Genomic DNA, 17565 nt, shown 5'->3' with positions numbered 1-17565 from the left:
TCAGGGTTCATTTGTAAAACTTAACTCTGTAATTAATAATAAATGAATAATAAATAATATAATTATGTTGTGTGGAATGTAAATTCTTTGCTTGTTGTATTTGTTCCTTGTTTTATGGATGTGTTTTTTTCAGCAGGGTCTGTGCTCATTTTCTGTGGTCAGACTTCTCATTTACATTGGCATTTTTGGCAGATGCTCTTTTCCAGAGTGACTTAAAAGATTACTGGTATTACAGGTAGGCCAGTGCAGTTAGGAGTCTTATTGGTGTAGCACAGACTGCTTGCCCATGTCTCTCACAAGGGAGCCAGAGGTGTTTCTGCTGTACTACACCAACCAGTACCTCTCCAGGAACTGGTCAGTCCTTCTGGGTTTAGCTTCATCTGTGGGGCTGGTGTGTCTGGGCATTGTGTGGTCAGAGTGAAGGGGGTTGGGAGGTGGGGAGTGTTGGGTATTAGGACACAGCTTCTCATGTCTGAACATGAATGGGGAAGTAGGTTTTTTTTTTTTTTTTCTGCGTGTAAAAACTGGAAACTCAGTAAGGCAATGAGGAAAGAAAAAGCCTGCAGTCATCTGAGAATTTTAGAATAATACCAGACACACACACACACATTTAATGTTGAACAAAGAAAAGTTTTGGACAGAGATGCTGTAGAAAACTCTGAGCTGAGGTGAGAATGAGAACGTTTCTTCTGACCACGGTCATCTGCACCTTCACAGGTTTGACTAGACATTTCTATCTTTTTATTTAAGAACAGTTACAATATCTTTAGATTTATTTCTTCTTCTGTGAACCCCCCAAACAAAAGTTTATCAAAAGTTACTACATATAGTTCTCAGCCATTCTATAGCCATTTTGTACTGAGTGCTTTATGACGCAGCAGCATCTCTAGTGCAGAGAGGATGAGACTGGAGAAACTCAATAACCTCTTTTCTAGGGAGTCCCCCTGTAGACCCTGTTCCAGATGAAGGGAGAAAGCAGGATCTAAGAGCATCCATGCTGGAGAATGATTCTCACCCCCTTCAATGACAGGGTGTTCCACAATATGTGTATGAAGGAATGTTATCGTAGATCCTTCCTCCCTGCTGCTGTCAGACTACACACATATATGTAATGATATGTTTTACCCACATTGTTCTCAGTGTTTTCCTTTGTATCAGTTTCAGGGCAGCGTCATGAATATGTTGATCTTCACGGGTCATGTTGGAGAAGACCTGAAGATCAGATGTTCTCATGAAAATGCTGGTGATAACATGAAGTACTTTTGCAAATCTGTATGTAAAACTAATGGAGACATTATCATTAAGAGTTCAGAAACTCACAACCCAAACACCAGGGGGAGGTTCTCAATATACGATGAAGGTTCAGGGGTCTTCACAGTGACCATCTCTAAACTGAAGATGTCAGACTCTGGAATGTACTGGTGTGGAGTGGATAGAAGACTCTTAAAAGACCCCCTAGTGACTGTAAAAGTTTTAAAAGGTTAGACATATTGAAAGTCTGTGGTAGAAGATGTGACCGATTTATTACCATTCACCTGTTCTCTGTTCAAATGGGCACTTGATGGAAATTCTGTAAATACTTGGCAGAGCATTGATTAAGATTTGAATAAAATAACAAAATCCTTTATTGATCCTCAAAGAAATTCAAAATATTGACAAATGACCATAAAGCACATTTTAGCCTCCAATAAAAATAGGATATTAGTGTATTTGTTTCAATATCACTAATTAATGAAGCATTTATACATTATAAAGTGTAGTGTATGGATATGACACTTTGTGCTCATCCATGTTTAAGTTTAACAAGTTCCATTTTGTTCCAGAAATATTAGGATAATTTGCCATTAGGTCCTTTCAGAAGTTTTGTTGCACTCTGTCTGCTGCTATCTGCTGTATTTTATTGTCTACAATGTTTAGCTTGATCTGAGTGATCTGATTGGACAAGACACATTCCCTGAGCTCTGATACAGAACGTAAGAGTGGGTCAAGGATATTGGTGGGGAAACAAACACACATGACCTGCCAATTTCACTGTCCACGTGGTGAAGGGTTGAGAGTCCAGAGTCATTCTAACCATGAACTGATTAAGACAAGAACCAGCAGGATCATTTCAGCTTGAGTTTAACACTTGTGATTGTACACAGTAGAACAATCACAAGCTCATCTGATTCCAGACACTAGAATCTGGACCATTCCTGTGAGGATTTGATGGCACTCAGCCACAGAAATATGAGATGATGTTGTTGCCATCAAATCCTCATAGCAGCATTCCACCTCCAGTGTAAAGCCTTCCCAGAAGATTAGAGACTCTGACTTTGTATTGTAGACAGCACATGTCATGTGCATTTTTATTGTGTAAAAGGGAACAATACAACCTGAAACCTCCAACACCACCATCAGTCATTCCATAACAACCACAAGCACAAGAAAATCACTCAGTAAGAGCCAAGAAAAGATCATTTACTTTGAAAGGTGCTATGTACTTGATTGTGTGTATGTTGTAAATACTCAATGTATGTAAGTCTCTGGTCATATAATATATACTTAAAATACCATCTCTTCAATTTACACCTGGTAACAAATAAAAATAAGTTTGATCTTTTCTCTGTTCTGTCTTTTTTTTATTTACATTTAGGGAAGAAAGTTCCAGGCCCTGACTCTGAACCAACACAAACTCCAAAATCTGAAGATCCAGTTGCTGGGATGTTCTGTGTCAAAACAAACCCTCAGTGAAGATTAAACACGTTACAGGCCTCAACACTTCTGAGGAAGCTTCACATCAAAGTTCAACTGACTGGGTCCAGTGCAGACATTCAGTCTTACAGTGCAATGTTATTACGGCTTGTTCAATGGGTACATTTAGAGCTAGTCGTCTAGACAACTGTCACATTGCATGTTGCATTGTACACATTAATCAGAAAATTAACATGAAACCTAACATTGGCATAGTGTCATCTAACATTGAAGGGTTTTAATATTTATATGGTCACTTCATGTAGAAATACCACCAGTAACCACTAGATTCATAAAGTTTTTTCTTTATCTTTATATACTTTGTGGAGAGCTATAATCAAAAGTTTATTTTAAAGGTCTTCTTTAATAGAAAAGAGTTACATTTGCCTTCAGAGTTAATGGACAATCAGCTGTGGCCATAAATATATTGTCATTTAGTCAACCCCACAAACATTTTGAGGAGAGACCAGCTTTATTATTACTCTCATAGCATATATTTTTCACTCTTCTGTTTTTGGATAATGTTTTATTTTAGGTGCAAGGGGTGCACAATAAAGAATAATGTTAAATTAATGGTAGCCTTTGACTAGATTGCTATATGTTCCAGTTAACCCTTGGCTGTGCCCAAAATTAACCACTCCCCTATTTTCTATAATGTGCACTACATAGTGAGGAATATAGGGAATAGATTACAGGGCAATTTGGAGGCGAGACCCCCAGAAAACACTGAAATTGAACTGAAAGCTCTGCACCCCAAAAACTTAAAATGAGAGTCTTGTGCAATTTTCCATCATGTGGAAAATGCCCAAAAAGAGGTGGGAGTGTACAGAACAAAGCCTACCGCTGACTGGACTGTGATACTCAGAGGTGGGACTGTCACACTTTTGTCTTGTTTCTTTTCTACTGCTCTTTGTTTCCTGTGTCCCACCATGTGCTCCTTTAGCACATGGCTCTGTTTTGGTTTTGGTTTTTGTTTCCATCCTTGTCTCCACCTTTGCTCCACCCTCTCATTGTGCCTCCGTTGTGGTCCTGCCCCCTCGTTATCTGTCCCAGGTGTTTCTTGTTTGTGTTATCTTTTTATAGTCCATGTCAGTGGTTCCTGTTTGTGAGTCACTGTAAGTGTAGATTTATGTATGTTTGTGGTTCATGTCATTGTCTTTGATTCTTGCTGTGTTTTGGTTCTATGTTTAGCCTTGTTTAGTGTCCTAGCCTTAGTGTTTAGCATCTTAGCCCCAGTGTTTAGTATCCTAGTGATTAGGCCCCTAGCCTTCGTGTTTAGCCTCCTTGTTTAGTGTTTAGTTTCTCTGTTTAATGTTTAGCCCCTTGCTTTATATTTAATATTTCTGTTTCAAGGTCTTTGTATTGTTTTTGCTTAGTTTATTTAGTAGCCTTTGTGTGTTTAGCCCCTTTGTCTACTTTCCTAGCCTCATTAAAGTCTCCTGCAATTATCTCCATTCCTGTTCCTCACTCCTTGACCACCCCTACACCCGCCTCGTGACCAGGACAAACAGTGTGGCAGAGTTTTGTAAACATTGTGGGAGAATGAGAGAAAATATACAAATATACTTGCCATTTGCTTTTGGCAGCATATTGCCCCATCGCCCTATACAAATAGCTCATGTCTGCATTTTTAATTTTCTTAGTGTGTGTGTATATATACATATATGTATGTAAACCTTATAGGCAGAGCCTGAGCTCTTGTGGTGTGTACTGTGACCGCACTGTGGTCTCTACCTGTGCTGCTCACTCCCTCTGGGTTTAACATTTGGAGGTGTACTGTGGACAGTAGTTGACTGTAGTTTGTCAGATGTTCCTCCAGGGGGCAGTGTGGCTGTTAATATTACCAAACCACCAACAAGGATAAAGAGACCTTTGTTTAATAGTGTATCTGACTTAATGTTTATGTGAAATGCCACGCCCACTCAGCAGGAATGGAGGTTTTGATTGGTTCGGATATTCTTTCAAAAGTGCTCCTGTTTTTTAAATAAAAACAGCTCTCAGGGCGTGTGTGTGTGCAAGTGAGACAGAGGTTGTGTTTTTGTGTGTGTGTCTGAAAGTAAATAGCAGAAACGAGGAAAGACAGAAAGAGTAAAGTGAAGAAAGAAAATGTCTGCAATTATCTGAAAATTACAACACACCCTCTCACTTGCATGCACACACACACACACACTTCATATTGAGTACAGAAAAGGTTTAGAAGGAGACGCTGCAAAAAAATCTCAGCGCTGAGGTGAGAATGAGGAGGTTTCTGCTGACCAGGGTCATCTGCACCTTCACAGGTTTGACTGGACATTTCTAGTTTTTTTTTAGGAACATTTAGTTCCATATTCATTTACCTAAGACCTTTTAATGTAATCCTTCTTCTGTCAAAGCTTTAAACCGACCTTCATCAGATTGGGTTTACTGATGAAATCTTGAAGATATTATTTAGATGTCTAAAAGTCTCTGCGTACATTTGTACATATATTACTACTTCTAGTGTTGGCACAATGTGTACTAAATTTAGTTCCCCTATCAATGGATGTACCGTAATCTTAATCCTAAAGTTAACCCTAACAATAACCCTAACTCTAGCCCCAAGTATAAACCTAAACTTGACTCTCATTCTACTCTGTCTCCGTTTTACAGCTCTGTCTCTGCTTTATTTCTTCAGGTTTATAACAGAGGCTTTGTCTGGGTTTAGTGAAACCGTGCCACTTAGTGACCGTACGATATTTAAGGACCACAAATAGTGACATATGTAATAAATTAGGAGATGTTTCTGCAGCATCATGTGAATTTATTTTTCTATGAATGTGCCTTACAGAGCAAAAATGCAACAATGTACATAAAAATTTTAAAAGGAACAGAAAATTATTTTAAACTAAAGACAAAAAATTATTAATGAAGCAAGAGGTAAAAGGGAAAATAATAATGTCAATAATGATTCATTCATTCATTGTCTGAAACCACTTATCCAGTTCAGGTGGGTCTGGAGCCTACTTGGTATCACTGGGCGCAAGGCAGGAACGCACCATGAAGGGGGCACCAGTCCTTCACACTCACACCTACGGACACTTTTGAGTCACCATTCCACCTACAAACGTGTGTTTTTGGACCGTGGGTGGAAACCGGAGCACCCGGAGGAAACCCATGCAGACACTGGGAGAACACACCAAACTCCTTACAGACACACACCAGGAGCGGGACTCGAACCCACAACCTCCAGGTCCCTGGAGCTGTGTGACTGCAACTACCTGCTGCACCACCGTGCTGCCCTGTCAATAATCATAAAAATGATTAAATTAGGTCATAGGTAAGGAAGTTGTGAGTAAGAAAAACACAAAAAAAAACCTGTTAATTTACCTTTATTCCCCCTATTGTGCTCCATTCCCCCCTCTGTTTTCCTGTGTCAGTTTTAGGAAGTGTTGTGGATGGTGTGTTAATCTTCACGGGTCATGTTGGAGAGGACCTGAAGGTCAGATGTTCTCATGAAGATGCCAAAAATAACCTGAAGTACTTGTGCAACTCTGTATGTAAAACTAATAGAGACATTATCATTAAGAGTTCAGAAACTCACAACCCAAACACCAGGGGGAGGTTCTCAATACACGATAAAGGTTCAGGGGTCTTCACTGTGACCATCTCCAAACTGAAGATGTCAGACTCTGGAACATACTGGTGTGGAGTGAATAGATTCTTAATAGACTCCCTAGAGAAGGTGATTGTAAAAGTTCTAGAAGGTAAGACACACTGAAGGTCTGTAGTAGAAGATTTATTATCTTTCAGCTGTTCTCTCTTCAAATGGGCACTGGATGGAAAGTCTGTAAACACTTTACAGAGCATTGATTTAGATTTTAATAAAATAGCATGTATTGATCCTGAAGGAAATTTGAAAATGTGACTAACATCCACGAGGCATATTTTAACCTCCAGTAAAATGAGATATTAGCATATATTCATATCTATAATGACTTGGTCCAGTACATTGTCCAAACATATGTTTGGCTTTAACAAGTTCCTTTTTTTGTTTGAGAACTGCAATATTAAGACACTTCCCTGTGGGACATTAGAGTGACACGAGACTTATTGGTTCATTGGCTCCACTGTTGTAATCCAAGACAGAACAGGCATGTTGTTAGAATGGTCAAAGCTCACAAATATTATTTTCTCTCTCTCTCTCTCTCTCTCTCTCTCTCTCTCTCTCACTCACTCTCTCTATCTCTTGCTCTCCTTTGTCTTTCCCTGTGTGTTGTTCTCAGCTCTGGTGACCACCCCTCGCTCAACACCCAGACCAACCGACTTGAGCACAGCTACAGAAGCAGGTGAGTGGGCATCCACTGAAAACATAAAGGCAAGCTGAAACAGAAATCAGAACCTACATTTCTAACACAATGTAACTGTTTCACAAGTGGATCAGAATTATTGGTCAAGGAATCGTTTGGGGGGGACATGATTTCATCTATCAAAATTTGATTGGAGTGTGAAATACAGGTGTATCCAATCAGAGTCAGATTCAGAACTGTATGAATCTGCCACATGTATTTTTTCGTAGGGACAAAGGGAACAACACAATCAAGAACCTCCAGCAGCACCAGAACCACCTTGAGTCTCTTAACAATCCCAAGCAAACCACCCGGTAAGAGTCTGGAAATATTTGGCATTTTATTCAACTATGTATCTGAATTTGTGCTAATTGTAACTACTCTGTTTATGATGGTATCTGCCTATGATCTGTAATTTTTATGCAACACCATCTAATTACACCCGGTAACTGATACAAGCCTTGGGCTCAATGATTCAGGGTGGGCTCAGGACCCCCTGTGACTCTGATTAGGATTTATAATGAAATTCATAAATTACAGTTGTTTTTTATGACCATCTCCATTGCAGATGTTGTTGCTCTAAATTCTTAAAACATGTTTAATAACATTGTTATAAACATTGTAATGAAGTATAACACAACTTAATAATAAATAATAAACATTGTTTATTACTGTGTTTATAGACTCTCACATTAATAGAACTCATAGATATTGATACTAACATAATCTATGAGCAATACAAGGGGATTGTAAATGTCTGGCTTTTGTTTTGCAGACACAGTGATTTATATTGGAACAGGTCTCGCCATTCTGCTCTTCATATTTGCCATTTTGCTTTTCATTCTCATAAAACAAAGCAAGAAAAAGAAAGACGAGGTACATCTTTTGAGACTTTGTTTGGGTTAATACAACTTTAAAGAAACAATAATTAATTGTTTACCTAAAACATGCTGTAACAAGTATTTATAAAAGTGACTGTTTATTGTTTGTTCCATTGTTGTCTATATAGTGTTTTTCTAATTAATAATTTTATTCTCCAATTTAGAGCTGAATATCTAATACAGCTAGGCCTCTAGGGCTCAGTATAAAGACTGATTTATGACATGAATCATGACTCATTGGTCTTTTAGGCAAAATAATATTGTTAATTTATTCATGTTTTATTGATAGTTTATAAACATTTTATTAACTAAAACTTGTATAATTACAGAACTGATATATGCTATTTGAGAATGAACATTAATTTTATACTTGCATTGACAGGTTAGAATAATGCATTTTTAACCCTTTGGTTTTACAATAAACATGGATGATTTTCTACATTTATTTCATTATTATAAATAGCAACATTTTATTTCATACAGATAAGAGTTTCAAAACCAGCCAATATCTTTTACTAATATGTTTGAAACTGATTTCTAATTCAGGTTCAGCCCAAATGGAACCCACCCTCCACCCCGAGTCCACGCAAAACCAAAGAGCAGAAAGTGACTAAACCTTCTTCAGTAGAAACCTCCACCTCAGCCAATCGGAGGACAGCTCCAGATCTTGGGACTATGTGCTCGGACAATGAGAAGCAGCCACCTGAGGACAGTTCTACTATTTACTCCAACATTGCTCCACGCTCAGATCCTGATATAGTCAGTTATGCAACTGTGAAATTCAGCGCACTGTTGACACCCGATGAGGAGCCTCACTACGCCAGTGTTGTCTTCATCAGAGAGAACACAGAGGATACAGATAGACCTTCATCAACATCATCCTCAACCCTTAACCCAGTAAGCACTTCACAACCAGCTGATGCTGACAGTGCTCTGTACTCCACAGTAAAGAAAAAGAAGTAGAGCTTATCCATACTATCCGTCCATAACTTATTTGATAAGATTTATGCTCAAATTTTTCATCTAGTGAACACAGTTCTCAAGTCTTAATGACATCTGTGACCTGCTTTGTGCCGCTAACACAACAGCACTGGACAGCTCAGCACCAGCCCAGATCTGCTTTACCCACTAAGAGTTACAGTACATTAATGATGGAGAAAGATGACTATTCTGCAAAAAGGGAGAGGGCAGTGTTGACTGTTGATTGAACCAGCGTCCTCATTTTTAGACAACTGCCCAATTCAGGAGCCCCCAAAAAGCAATCATCCTGATTAGACAACTCTAGAGTGATCCTTTAGGTTCTCTGAAGGATTTACTCACTGATATTATTCATTTTTGTTTGTTTGTTTTATTCTCTAAACCTGAAGCCAAAGCCAAATATCCCATAATGGGCGAAACGATTGTAATCTGTTCCACTCTAGTGCCTTATATTTATGTATGGTTGAAAATGTGCACCTGTAACATGGACATTTTCCAGTTACAGATGCTGTAAATACTTGTTTCCTCTTTTTCACACCTGTGTGGAAGCTCTGTGATCATCTACACTGTAATATTCATAACTAATGTCCAGTCATTTTTGAGCTGTGTCCACTCCAGTCGCCAATAAACAAAAACCAGTACAAACTGTGAATTTTATAGATGTGTATAGAAGTGTAAATTTATTCTTTTTTTCCCTGTGTGTGTGTGTGTGTGATTTAATATTAAAACTTTGTCATCAGTATTTTATTACACATTAAGTCATGTTTATTTACAGTTTGTCTGATTTTACTGGTGCAAACAGGGGGCAGTATGGGTATTATAAATATATCCTTTCAGCCACAAAGATCAAAATCATGACATTTATGACTTCTAGGACATTGCTGTGAGGATTTAATGGCGTAACATCACATGATTATAATGGCAATTTTCCACTGCACGTTCCCTACTCTACTGGACTGTACTTGAATCTACTCTCTGTTTGTTTCTCGGTCCCTGATTCATGTTCAGCTTCCACAGTCCCCCCCATAAATCTACCCAGTGTCGTCTCAAAACCCTGTCTCTAATGGGAACAGCAGGCTTTGGAAACAACAAGAACACTGGCGACACTTTAGGTAACTTTAGGCCTTATTTACTCATTGCATATTAGCGTGATGTTGTTGTAGTTCAGACAGATCAGTAGAGTTGGTTCCTTACTTGTTGCAGCGTCCAGCACAAATGTGATCTCCGCTGCAGCTGGAGATTTTACAAATGGAGAGTTGGTGCTGGACATCTGCATTGCGTGTCGTAGAATGACGACTCTCTCTGGACAATCAGGCTTCTGCAAGGTTAACACCCCATGGTTTAGTCCCTACTCGGCTTTCTCTGAACCACGAGAGAACAGTGACTAAACAAGAATCCGCTTCCAGAACCAGTAAAGCAGTGTAGCCAATCAGGACCAGTCACTCAGACAATGGTAAGTCTGTGGACACTAGATGGTCCAAATGCAGCTGAGAACAAACAAGAAAGACAAGGAGAACCAGAACACGAGGGCATCAAAGTGTCTATAACAGTGGACGGTGCACTTTTAAAAATAAGATTCTGAGATAGTGGCCAATAAACTGTTCATAAACTCCTACCAGCCTTTAGCTAGAACCCCCTACCAGGCCATGCTGAAGAAAACTAGCACACGTCTTCCAGGGTTCTTCTATTGTTACGATGTCAGTCTTTTTACAATAGGAGAACCCTTTTGGTGCCATATTGAATCCTTTTCTGAAAGTCATTCAGACATTCATTTTGCCCACAGCGGTGCACACACGAGACGAGGAAAATCCATAACAAGAGATAAACCCTGACATCTGAGTGATGAGAGTTGTGTTGTTGTAAAACTAACTGATTGCTGCTTTAACTGTGTAGTTGTCAGTGCTGTCATGAGCAAGGTGAACTCAGAGGCCAAATGGGCTCCAGAACCACATCCTGTTTCATCTTAAAACACACACATTTACACACACACACACACACACACACACACACACACACACACACACACACACACACTGTAGTGGAAACAGCATGCACTACATTATTTGATTAATAATTAATTATTTAATTATTTTTGTTAACCTCCATGTTGGGAGTCCTTAAATAATATGTAGTGTCGTTACCTGTCCAATTTTAGCTTAGACAAGTAGGTCATCATGTTAGATGACTTTACATATTATACAGCAGAATTAGCTAGAATTAATTATTATTAATGAATTATGCTCATTGCCCCGCTGTAGGTTCTTGGCTCTGAAATTGAATCTGAACCAGAAGGAATAATTCTATACAAGAAAGGTGCACACACAAACAAATAACCAAGGATTGTTTTTGTCACACAACTGGTTTATTAATAATAATATCAAATAATGAATACTGATTATACATTCATATAATGAAATGGATTACAGCGATACATGAGTGAACTGGGATATTAATATATGAGGGAATTTTTCTATGATAATTACCCTAAATTCTAGAAAGGCTATTGTTTATCCCAGCAAGTATTCAGCACCACTCCTGAGCAATGAAAGAAATGAAACCATGTGACCTTACGTATCCTGGGAGATACTGGAGACTGGAGATAGATGGGATCATGTCACTGTGCTTTCTGGAGAACTGCAGACGCGGGCCTTAAAGTCATTCTGAGGGTGCATGTGGCCATCTTCGTTGCTGGTCTAGAAGCTTTTGTCATCACTCTGAGGTCTCCTTCATTCTCTGGGTGGCACTGAATTTTTGCTGAAGTCAAACTATAGATTTTCATAAACTGACTGTTAAAGACTGTTTAAGAAAGCCATGAGAGTCTGACACCTGCAGAAGAGCTTGCAGAGTCATTTCTATCTTTATCTTTGAAAAAGGCTAAAAGAGAAAAAGTGTAAAGTGAAATGAAGGTGTGTGAAGAGGGCGGAAAAGTGCGAAAAAAAAAAAGCCTTTCTCATTTGGCACCACTGGGCTTTTTAAACAGAATTTAGAAAACCCTCCTTGAAGCCCTGATTGGAGCCTCTCTTGCTCCTGATTGGTTTCCTGTACCTTGGTAGTGACATCACATAAAATTTATGACCCTTGACAAAAGACTTGAAGATTGTCCCTTTTTGAATGAATGTCCCAGGATTTTGAATCATACTTTGTAGTTTAAAAGATTAGATGTTAACACAAAGTAATATTATTAAGACAACAGTGTTTTACATAAATATTAACCAAATACACACACAGTATGTGGCTACCTTGGTTCCTACATAAGTTCATATGAAAAAAGAAATGACTTTAAACACATGTAAATTAATCCCACCCATTTTGATTCTCCAAATAGAATTAATTTCAAACAGCTGTGCCCATAGGCAACTTGTTGTTTTAAACCAATGGGAGTTAAGGTTTAATTCTATAGTTTGAGAAGTTACGCAGTTTTATTCAGAGCATAAACTGATCCTCGGGAGTGTCTCCCAAAAGATTCTTCTCTTGACCCTGTGTGGCCTTGGATCATAAAAAAGGTCCCTGAAGAGTGCTTTTTATGACTCTGCCCTGTGTTTTCTCAGATTCCATCTGCTGGTGCAAGGAGGGGATGTCTCTGAGAGCCAGCTAAAATCTGTGTGTTAGAATCAAATCTCAGAGTCAAATTTCTTATTAGAAATTAATACACATTCATCATATCACACTACAACACACACACACACACTCACACACACACTGGTATTTCAGTCTTTGTGGAGACTGTCCAAATAATTCATTTTTACATGAAACCCAGGGTTAACTTCAACAAACCATTAGCTCTGACCATTCATTTGTTCTAATAATCTTATATAAATGTAAATATATGTGGAAAATGTCCCCACACATCTTTAAAGCTACTAAATGTTCAGGTTTTCAACATAAGAGTGAAGGTGCAGTCCCCACAAAGCGCTAAATACATGCTCAAACAGACACACCAGGCTTGAGTTTCTCTGGTCAGAGGTAGAGCTGAGCTACAGCACAGTCATCATCCACAGTTTATCTTCAGCGGTGTAGATGAGTTCTCCCTGCGTTAGAGTTCGGAGCTCTTCAGGGCAGAAGGCGACTGAAAAGAAGATCTGTAAACACATCAGAGCAGCAATTTCTGCTGGACTTCTGCACTGAGAGGACGTTTGTGGAAGCTCTGGAGAATCTCAGATTGCAGTGAGCTTGAATTCGCAGCGATGAAGACCTCTCTCGTCACGGTGTGTACTCTGCTCACTGGTAAGACGCTGACTTTCTGTTGTTTAAGGCTTGGTCAGTGATGAGTGGCTCTGATCCTGATGTTCCTGGTCTAGTGTAGCCCCCTGGTCTGACAGTAAATTTGTACATATCTGACTATATTTTATATATTTGACTGAAATTATTCACACAATGTGTACTAACTATAGTTCACTATTTGTGGATGTACATTTTAATATCCGACACCTGAAACATCAGCATTAAACCTGTCCCTAAACAAAACCAAGACCATTTCCTCCTTCAAACACATCAACACTTCACTCACTGCCGGTCAGTGGTTTTAATCTTGTGTCTGATTGGTGTAGTGTTTATGCACAGGTTAGAATCTCATTGCATGTTTTATATGGATATATTTTATATGTATTACTTTCTTTTCATTTGTCAATATGTTTATTGCTTGCGTCTCTCATCGGAGCTAAACACACAGCACTACTTCAGCAGGGAACTGTGAAGTGTGTTGGTGTGAAATGTGCCCAAATTAAACTGTGACACAGATAACACCTTAACTCAAATGCAGCAGAGACCGTCCCGCCTCCCCCTCCTCTCACTGAACAGCCCCACTGTGCCCCGCCCCCAAATTGAAATGAAGATTCTAATTGGTTCTGCCTCTGACTCAGACTCATTGCTATAGGCCAGTGTGCCATGTCCTTAATGTGGTACACACTTAGAAATACAATGACACAGAAGAACCACTTCTGGTTCCATAAAGAACTGTTTGTTTAAGAGATGTGTGACTGTGAATAACCATTGAAATATTTAATAACCCATCACTCAATTTTCAGATTCTTATTTTCATTCAAAAGTATCAGCAAAAATGATTCTCTCTGGAACTAAAAGTGGTTCTTCACTGGCATCACTCAAAGAACCTTCTGTAGCACCTTTATTTATAAAGTCTGTTAGTATTAGAGTTAGGATTGTGTCAGGGATAGAATTAGAGTTAAGGCTCATTTATAACAATCTGAACTCATCAAATCAAACTACACACCTACAAAGAGGTGAACTGTAATTAGTACACATTGTACGAGTCCTGGGAAGGCTGATGTAGTTAAATATGTACAAATTGATCCTGAGACCAGGCTGCTGTGGGGGCCATTACTGAACTGACACTGGTGACGTTTTCTACTTCACATTCTCACTTTATCTTCATCCAGAAGGAGCTGTTGATCTTTGATCAGTCTGAAGACCACACTCAGTGTGGAGATGGTAAACGTTCCACATGCACTGAGTTACACCACTGAGATATTTCCTGAAAGACGAGGAGAAACACAGTCAGTCTTAACCTCACCACATGTTCTTAGATAGAGTCTAAGGTCTGTATTATGGTGCAGTCGTGGTCTAATGGTTAGAGAAGAGGGATTAGAGCTGGAAGTAGAGCTAGTGGTGTGAAGGAACAGAACTGTCCTCCTCCATCAATCCATGGCTGAGGGCCCTTGTGCAAGGCACTAAACCCACAACTGCCCCCAGGCACTGGAACCCTACTCTGGTCTGGGTCCACTCCCCCTAATGGACACACACACACACATAATGAATACAGTTACTTTATTTTCTGTCTCCTTTCTCTTGGGACGCCCCGTACAGAGCAGGAAAGACAATAAATCGATCAAAACTGTGACACACAGACACTGCTCTTTGGATCTGAGGTGTCTCTTATACAGTTTATTTAATGTATTTGTGAATGTTCCTACAGCTTAGCTCTGTGTTACACTTGTAGTCTGTGTGTGTATTAAAGTGTCTCATTTATTTATAGCCCACACTCACTGCAAGTGTTTACTACAGAGCACTGCACTGTGTCCATGTCTAGAGAGAGTGCAGTTACTCCACTGTATACTGTATATTGTACTGTCCTTATACAGTGAAGTGTACTCTATCTATCTATCTATCTATCTATCTATCTATCTATCTATCTATCTTCAGTTGAAGTCTACTGCCTCTTTAATCCTGTTAAATGCTTTATCCTGATAATGAAGTGTAGAGTAGTGTGGGTTTGGTGAAAGCTCTGTGACTGAAGAGAGATGCTCTGTTTTCTCTTTGTTGTGACAGTTGTGAGCGGTGGTGGTGGTATGATACATGAGGAGGTCAAAGAGACTGGAACAGAGGGCAGTGCTGCGGTCATCCACTGTCCTTACACTAAAGGATATGAAACTTACATCAAGTATTTCTGTAAAGGAGTTTATACAAACTGTACCACACTTCTACAAACTAATGGGGAGGACTCCTGGAGACATGAAGGAAGACTCTCTCTGACTGACAGCAAGGAACAGAGACTGATTGTAGTGACCATCAGAGACCTCAGGATGGAGGACACAGGACCCTACGGCTGTGGAATTGAGAGAATAGGACAAGACCCATTTACTCTGGTCCGTCTGACTGTGAATAAAGGTGTGTTGTGTTCAAATGAACTGTTCTGTGTATGGTTTTATAATCTGAGTTCACTGCTGGGATCATAAAGGGTTAATCTGTTTATCTCCATCAGCTCCACAACCTCCACAAAAACTCAACATCACCACTGTCTCCACACGTCCAACTCCAGGTAACTGAGACATCATTTGAGTTGTAAAGGCTTAGTTTCATTGCTTTGATAAAATTCATATCAATAATCATAACAGTCATCAGATGAGGGTTCTTTTCACTCATACCCAATCAGCCACAAGATTAAAACCACTCAGAGGTAAACTGAGGAAGAGGTAGAGGGGGGTCAGGTTTTGAAGATGATGTTGAAACCAGGAGAAATGGGTGAGTGTAAGGATCTGAGAGCCACATTGTGATGGTCATGCTTTGGTCAGTACATCTCCATAAGAACAGTTCTGTGGGGTGTTGTGTGTGAGCGGAGGTTGGTACCTGACAGAACTGCTCTAAGGAAGGAGCAGTAGTGAAGCAGCAGTAGGGTCTTGTGTGTCCAGGGCTCACTGATGATCTTAGAGAGTGAAGCCTGTCTGGTCCAGTCACTCAGACAGCAACAAGTCTGTAGACAGTAGATGGTCCAAATGCAGCTGAAATTTAAGAGGAAAGACAAATGGTAATTTAAATATTTAGCCTCTGAGTATTGAACACACAGCCACAGTGAACAGGAGAATGTTTCCATGCACAGTGCTGGACTGAGAAGCACATTCTCATTAAAAGTGCAGTACACCACAGTTTTCAGAGGAAGGTTTAGGGGTCTACACTGTGGCCTTGAGACGTCTGACTCTGGTAAATAATAATATAGAATTTCACTGTGGATTAATACGAATAAATCAGTTAAATTTATAACAATATTCCGTTTATCATTCATCCATTCATTCATTCATTTATTATCTGTAACACTTATTCAGTTCAGGGTCACGGTGGGTCCAGAGCCTACCTGGAATCATTGGGCGGGAATACACCCTGGAGGGGGCACCAGTCCTTCACAGTGCAACACAGACACACACACATTCACTCACACACACACTCACACTTTTGAGTCACCAATCCACCTACCAACGTGTGCTTTTGGACCATGGGAGGAAACATTTATTATTATTATTATTATTACTATTATTATTATTATTATTATTATTATATAATGAATGAATGAATGAATGAATGAATGAATGAATGAATGAATGAATGAACTGCTCAATTCTCTGATGTCTTTCTTCTTTTTTTTATTTCCAAACAGTAAAGACAGTCCCTGACTCTGGCCCCATCCACACTCCAAAGTCTGAGGACCCAGACACTGGGATGTTCTGCATCTAACAAACACTCAGTAGAGATCACACACACACATCACACACTTTTACACTTCTGTAGAACACCTTCACTTAGAAAAGCTTAACCCTGAATGAACATCAGCTGACCGGTCCAGTGCAGACGTTCAGATCACAGTGTCACAGGGACATTTCCAACAAGAGAAGAATATGTCACTGTGAGAACCTGTCTACAGCAGATAGGATTCATCAGTTAATCAGTGAATATCATTACAATTTAAATAAATCAATATGTAAATAAATGATGATGTTGTTTACACACTTTTTAAAGTCAGGAGTTAAATGAAGTTAATAAAGGAATAATGTCAGGGTTCATTTTAAAGTTACTTCTGTTATAAATAAAAGAGAAAATGAGACCTTTGTGAAGAAGTGTCCACTTCTGTAAGACTTTAACACTGTGACAATATTCATGTGAAATGCCCCGCCCCCTCAGCTGAGATGGAGATTTTGATTGGTTCTGCCACTGAGTTTGTGTGTTTAAGGTCAGAAATCTAGGCTCAGTAATAACAATGTGTGTGTGTGTGTGTGTGTGTGTGTGTGTGTATAATGTTCATGAGACCCTTCACTATTGTTATGAAATCAAGTTAATTAACAGACAGTTGTTACTAACACAGAAGTAATTTAATTGTTGATTAACAGTTAGTGAGTAAACAAGCTATGACCCTATGATTATTTTGTTGGCCACTAATTCAAGGAGCG

At 39.3% G+C, this 17565-nt stretch overlaps 2 protein-coding genes across 2 annotated transcripts; both read left to right on the top strand.

Annotated features, from left to right (window-relative positions):
* The first annotated feature begins 4969 nt into the window (after window positions 1-4969).
* On the top strand, window positions 4970-8881 carry LOC136677440 (CMRF35-like molecule 8). The gene is made up of 7 exons (XM_066654966.1): window positions 4970-5012; window positions 5362-5439; window positions 6129-6455; window positions 6975-7037; window positions 7268-7351; window positions 7813-7913; window positions 8465-8881. The coding sequence occupies exons 1-7, from the start codon at window positions 4970-4972 to the stop codon at window positions 8879-8881; spliced, it is 1113 nt and encodes a 370-aa protein (XP_066511063.1).
* A 4057-nt stretch (window positions 8882-12938) lies between these two features.
* LOC136674402 (CMRF35-like molecule 1) lies at window positions 12939-17135 on the top strand. The gene is made up of 4 exons (XM_066650415.1): window positions 12939-13120; window positions 15179-15517; window positions 15612-15668; window positions 16779-17135. Exons 1-4 carry the CDS (start codon window positions 13081-13083, stop codon window positions 16853-16855), a joined length of 513 nt encoding a protein of 170 aa, XP_066506512.1. The 5' UTR covers window positions 12939-13080; the 3' UTR covers window positions 16856-17135.
* Window positions 17136-17565: the final 430 nt, after the last annotated feature.

This window comes from Hoplias malabaricus, chromosome 2 (assembly GCF_029633855.1).
Source record: "Hoplias malabaricus isolate fHopMal1 chromosome 2, fHopMal1.hap1, whole genome shotgun sequence".
In the NCBI taxonomy this organism is placed as follows: Eukaryota; Metazoa; Chordata; class Actinopteri; order Characiformes; family Erythrinidae; genus Hoplias; species Hoplias malabaricus.
Note: the sequence above shows the minus strand (reverse complement) of the source record. Positions and strands in the feature narration are given on the sequence as shown.

What these genes read in the sequence shown, in the direction of transcription:
- LOC136677440 (XM_066654966.1), top strand. Translation starts at nt 4,970, where the DNA reads ATGAGGAGGTTTCTGCTGACCAGGGTCATCTGCACCTTCACAG. An exon ending in GGTCATCTGCACCTTCACAG is followed by an intron (nt 5,013 to 5,361) that starts GTTTGACTGGAC and finishes TCCGTTTTACAG; the next exon opens with CTCTGTCTCTGCTTTATTTC. An exon ending in GAGCACAGCTACAGAAGCAG is followed by an intron (nt 7,038 to 7,267) that starts GTGAGTGGGCAT and finishes ATTTTTTCGTAG; the next exon opens with GGACAAAGGGAACAACACAA.
- LOC136674402 (XM_066650415.1), top strand. Translation starts at nt 13,081, where the DNA reads ATGAAGACCTCTCTCGTCACGGTGTGTACTCTGCTCACTG. An exon ending in CCGTCTGACTGTGAATAAAG is followed by an intron (nt 15,518 to 15,611) that starts GTGTGTTGTGTT and finishes TATCTCCATCAG; the next exon opens with CTCCACAACCTCCACAAAAA. An exon ending in CTCCACACGTCCAACTCCAG is followed by an intron (nt 15,669 to 16,778) that starts GTAACTGAGACA and finishes ATTTCCAAACAG; the next exon opens with TAAAGACAGTCCCTGACTCT.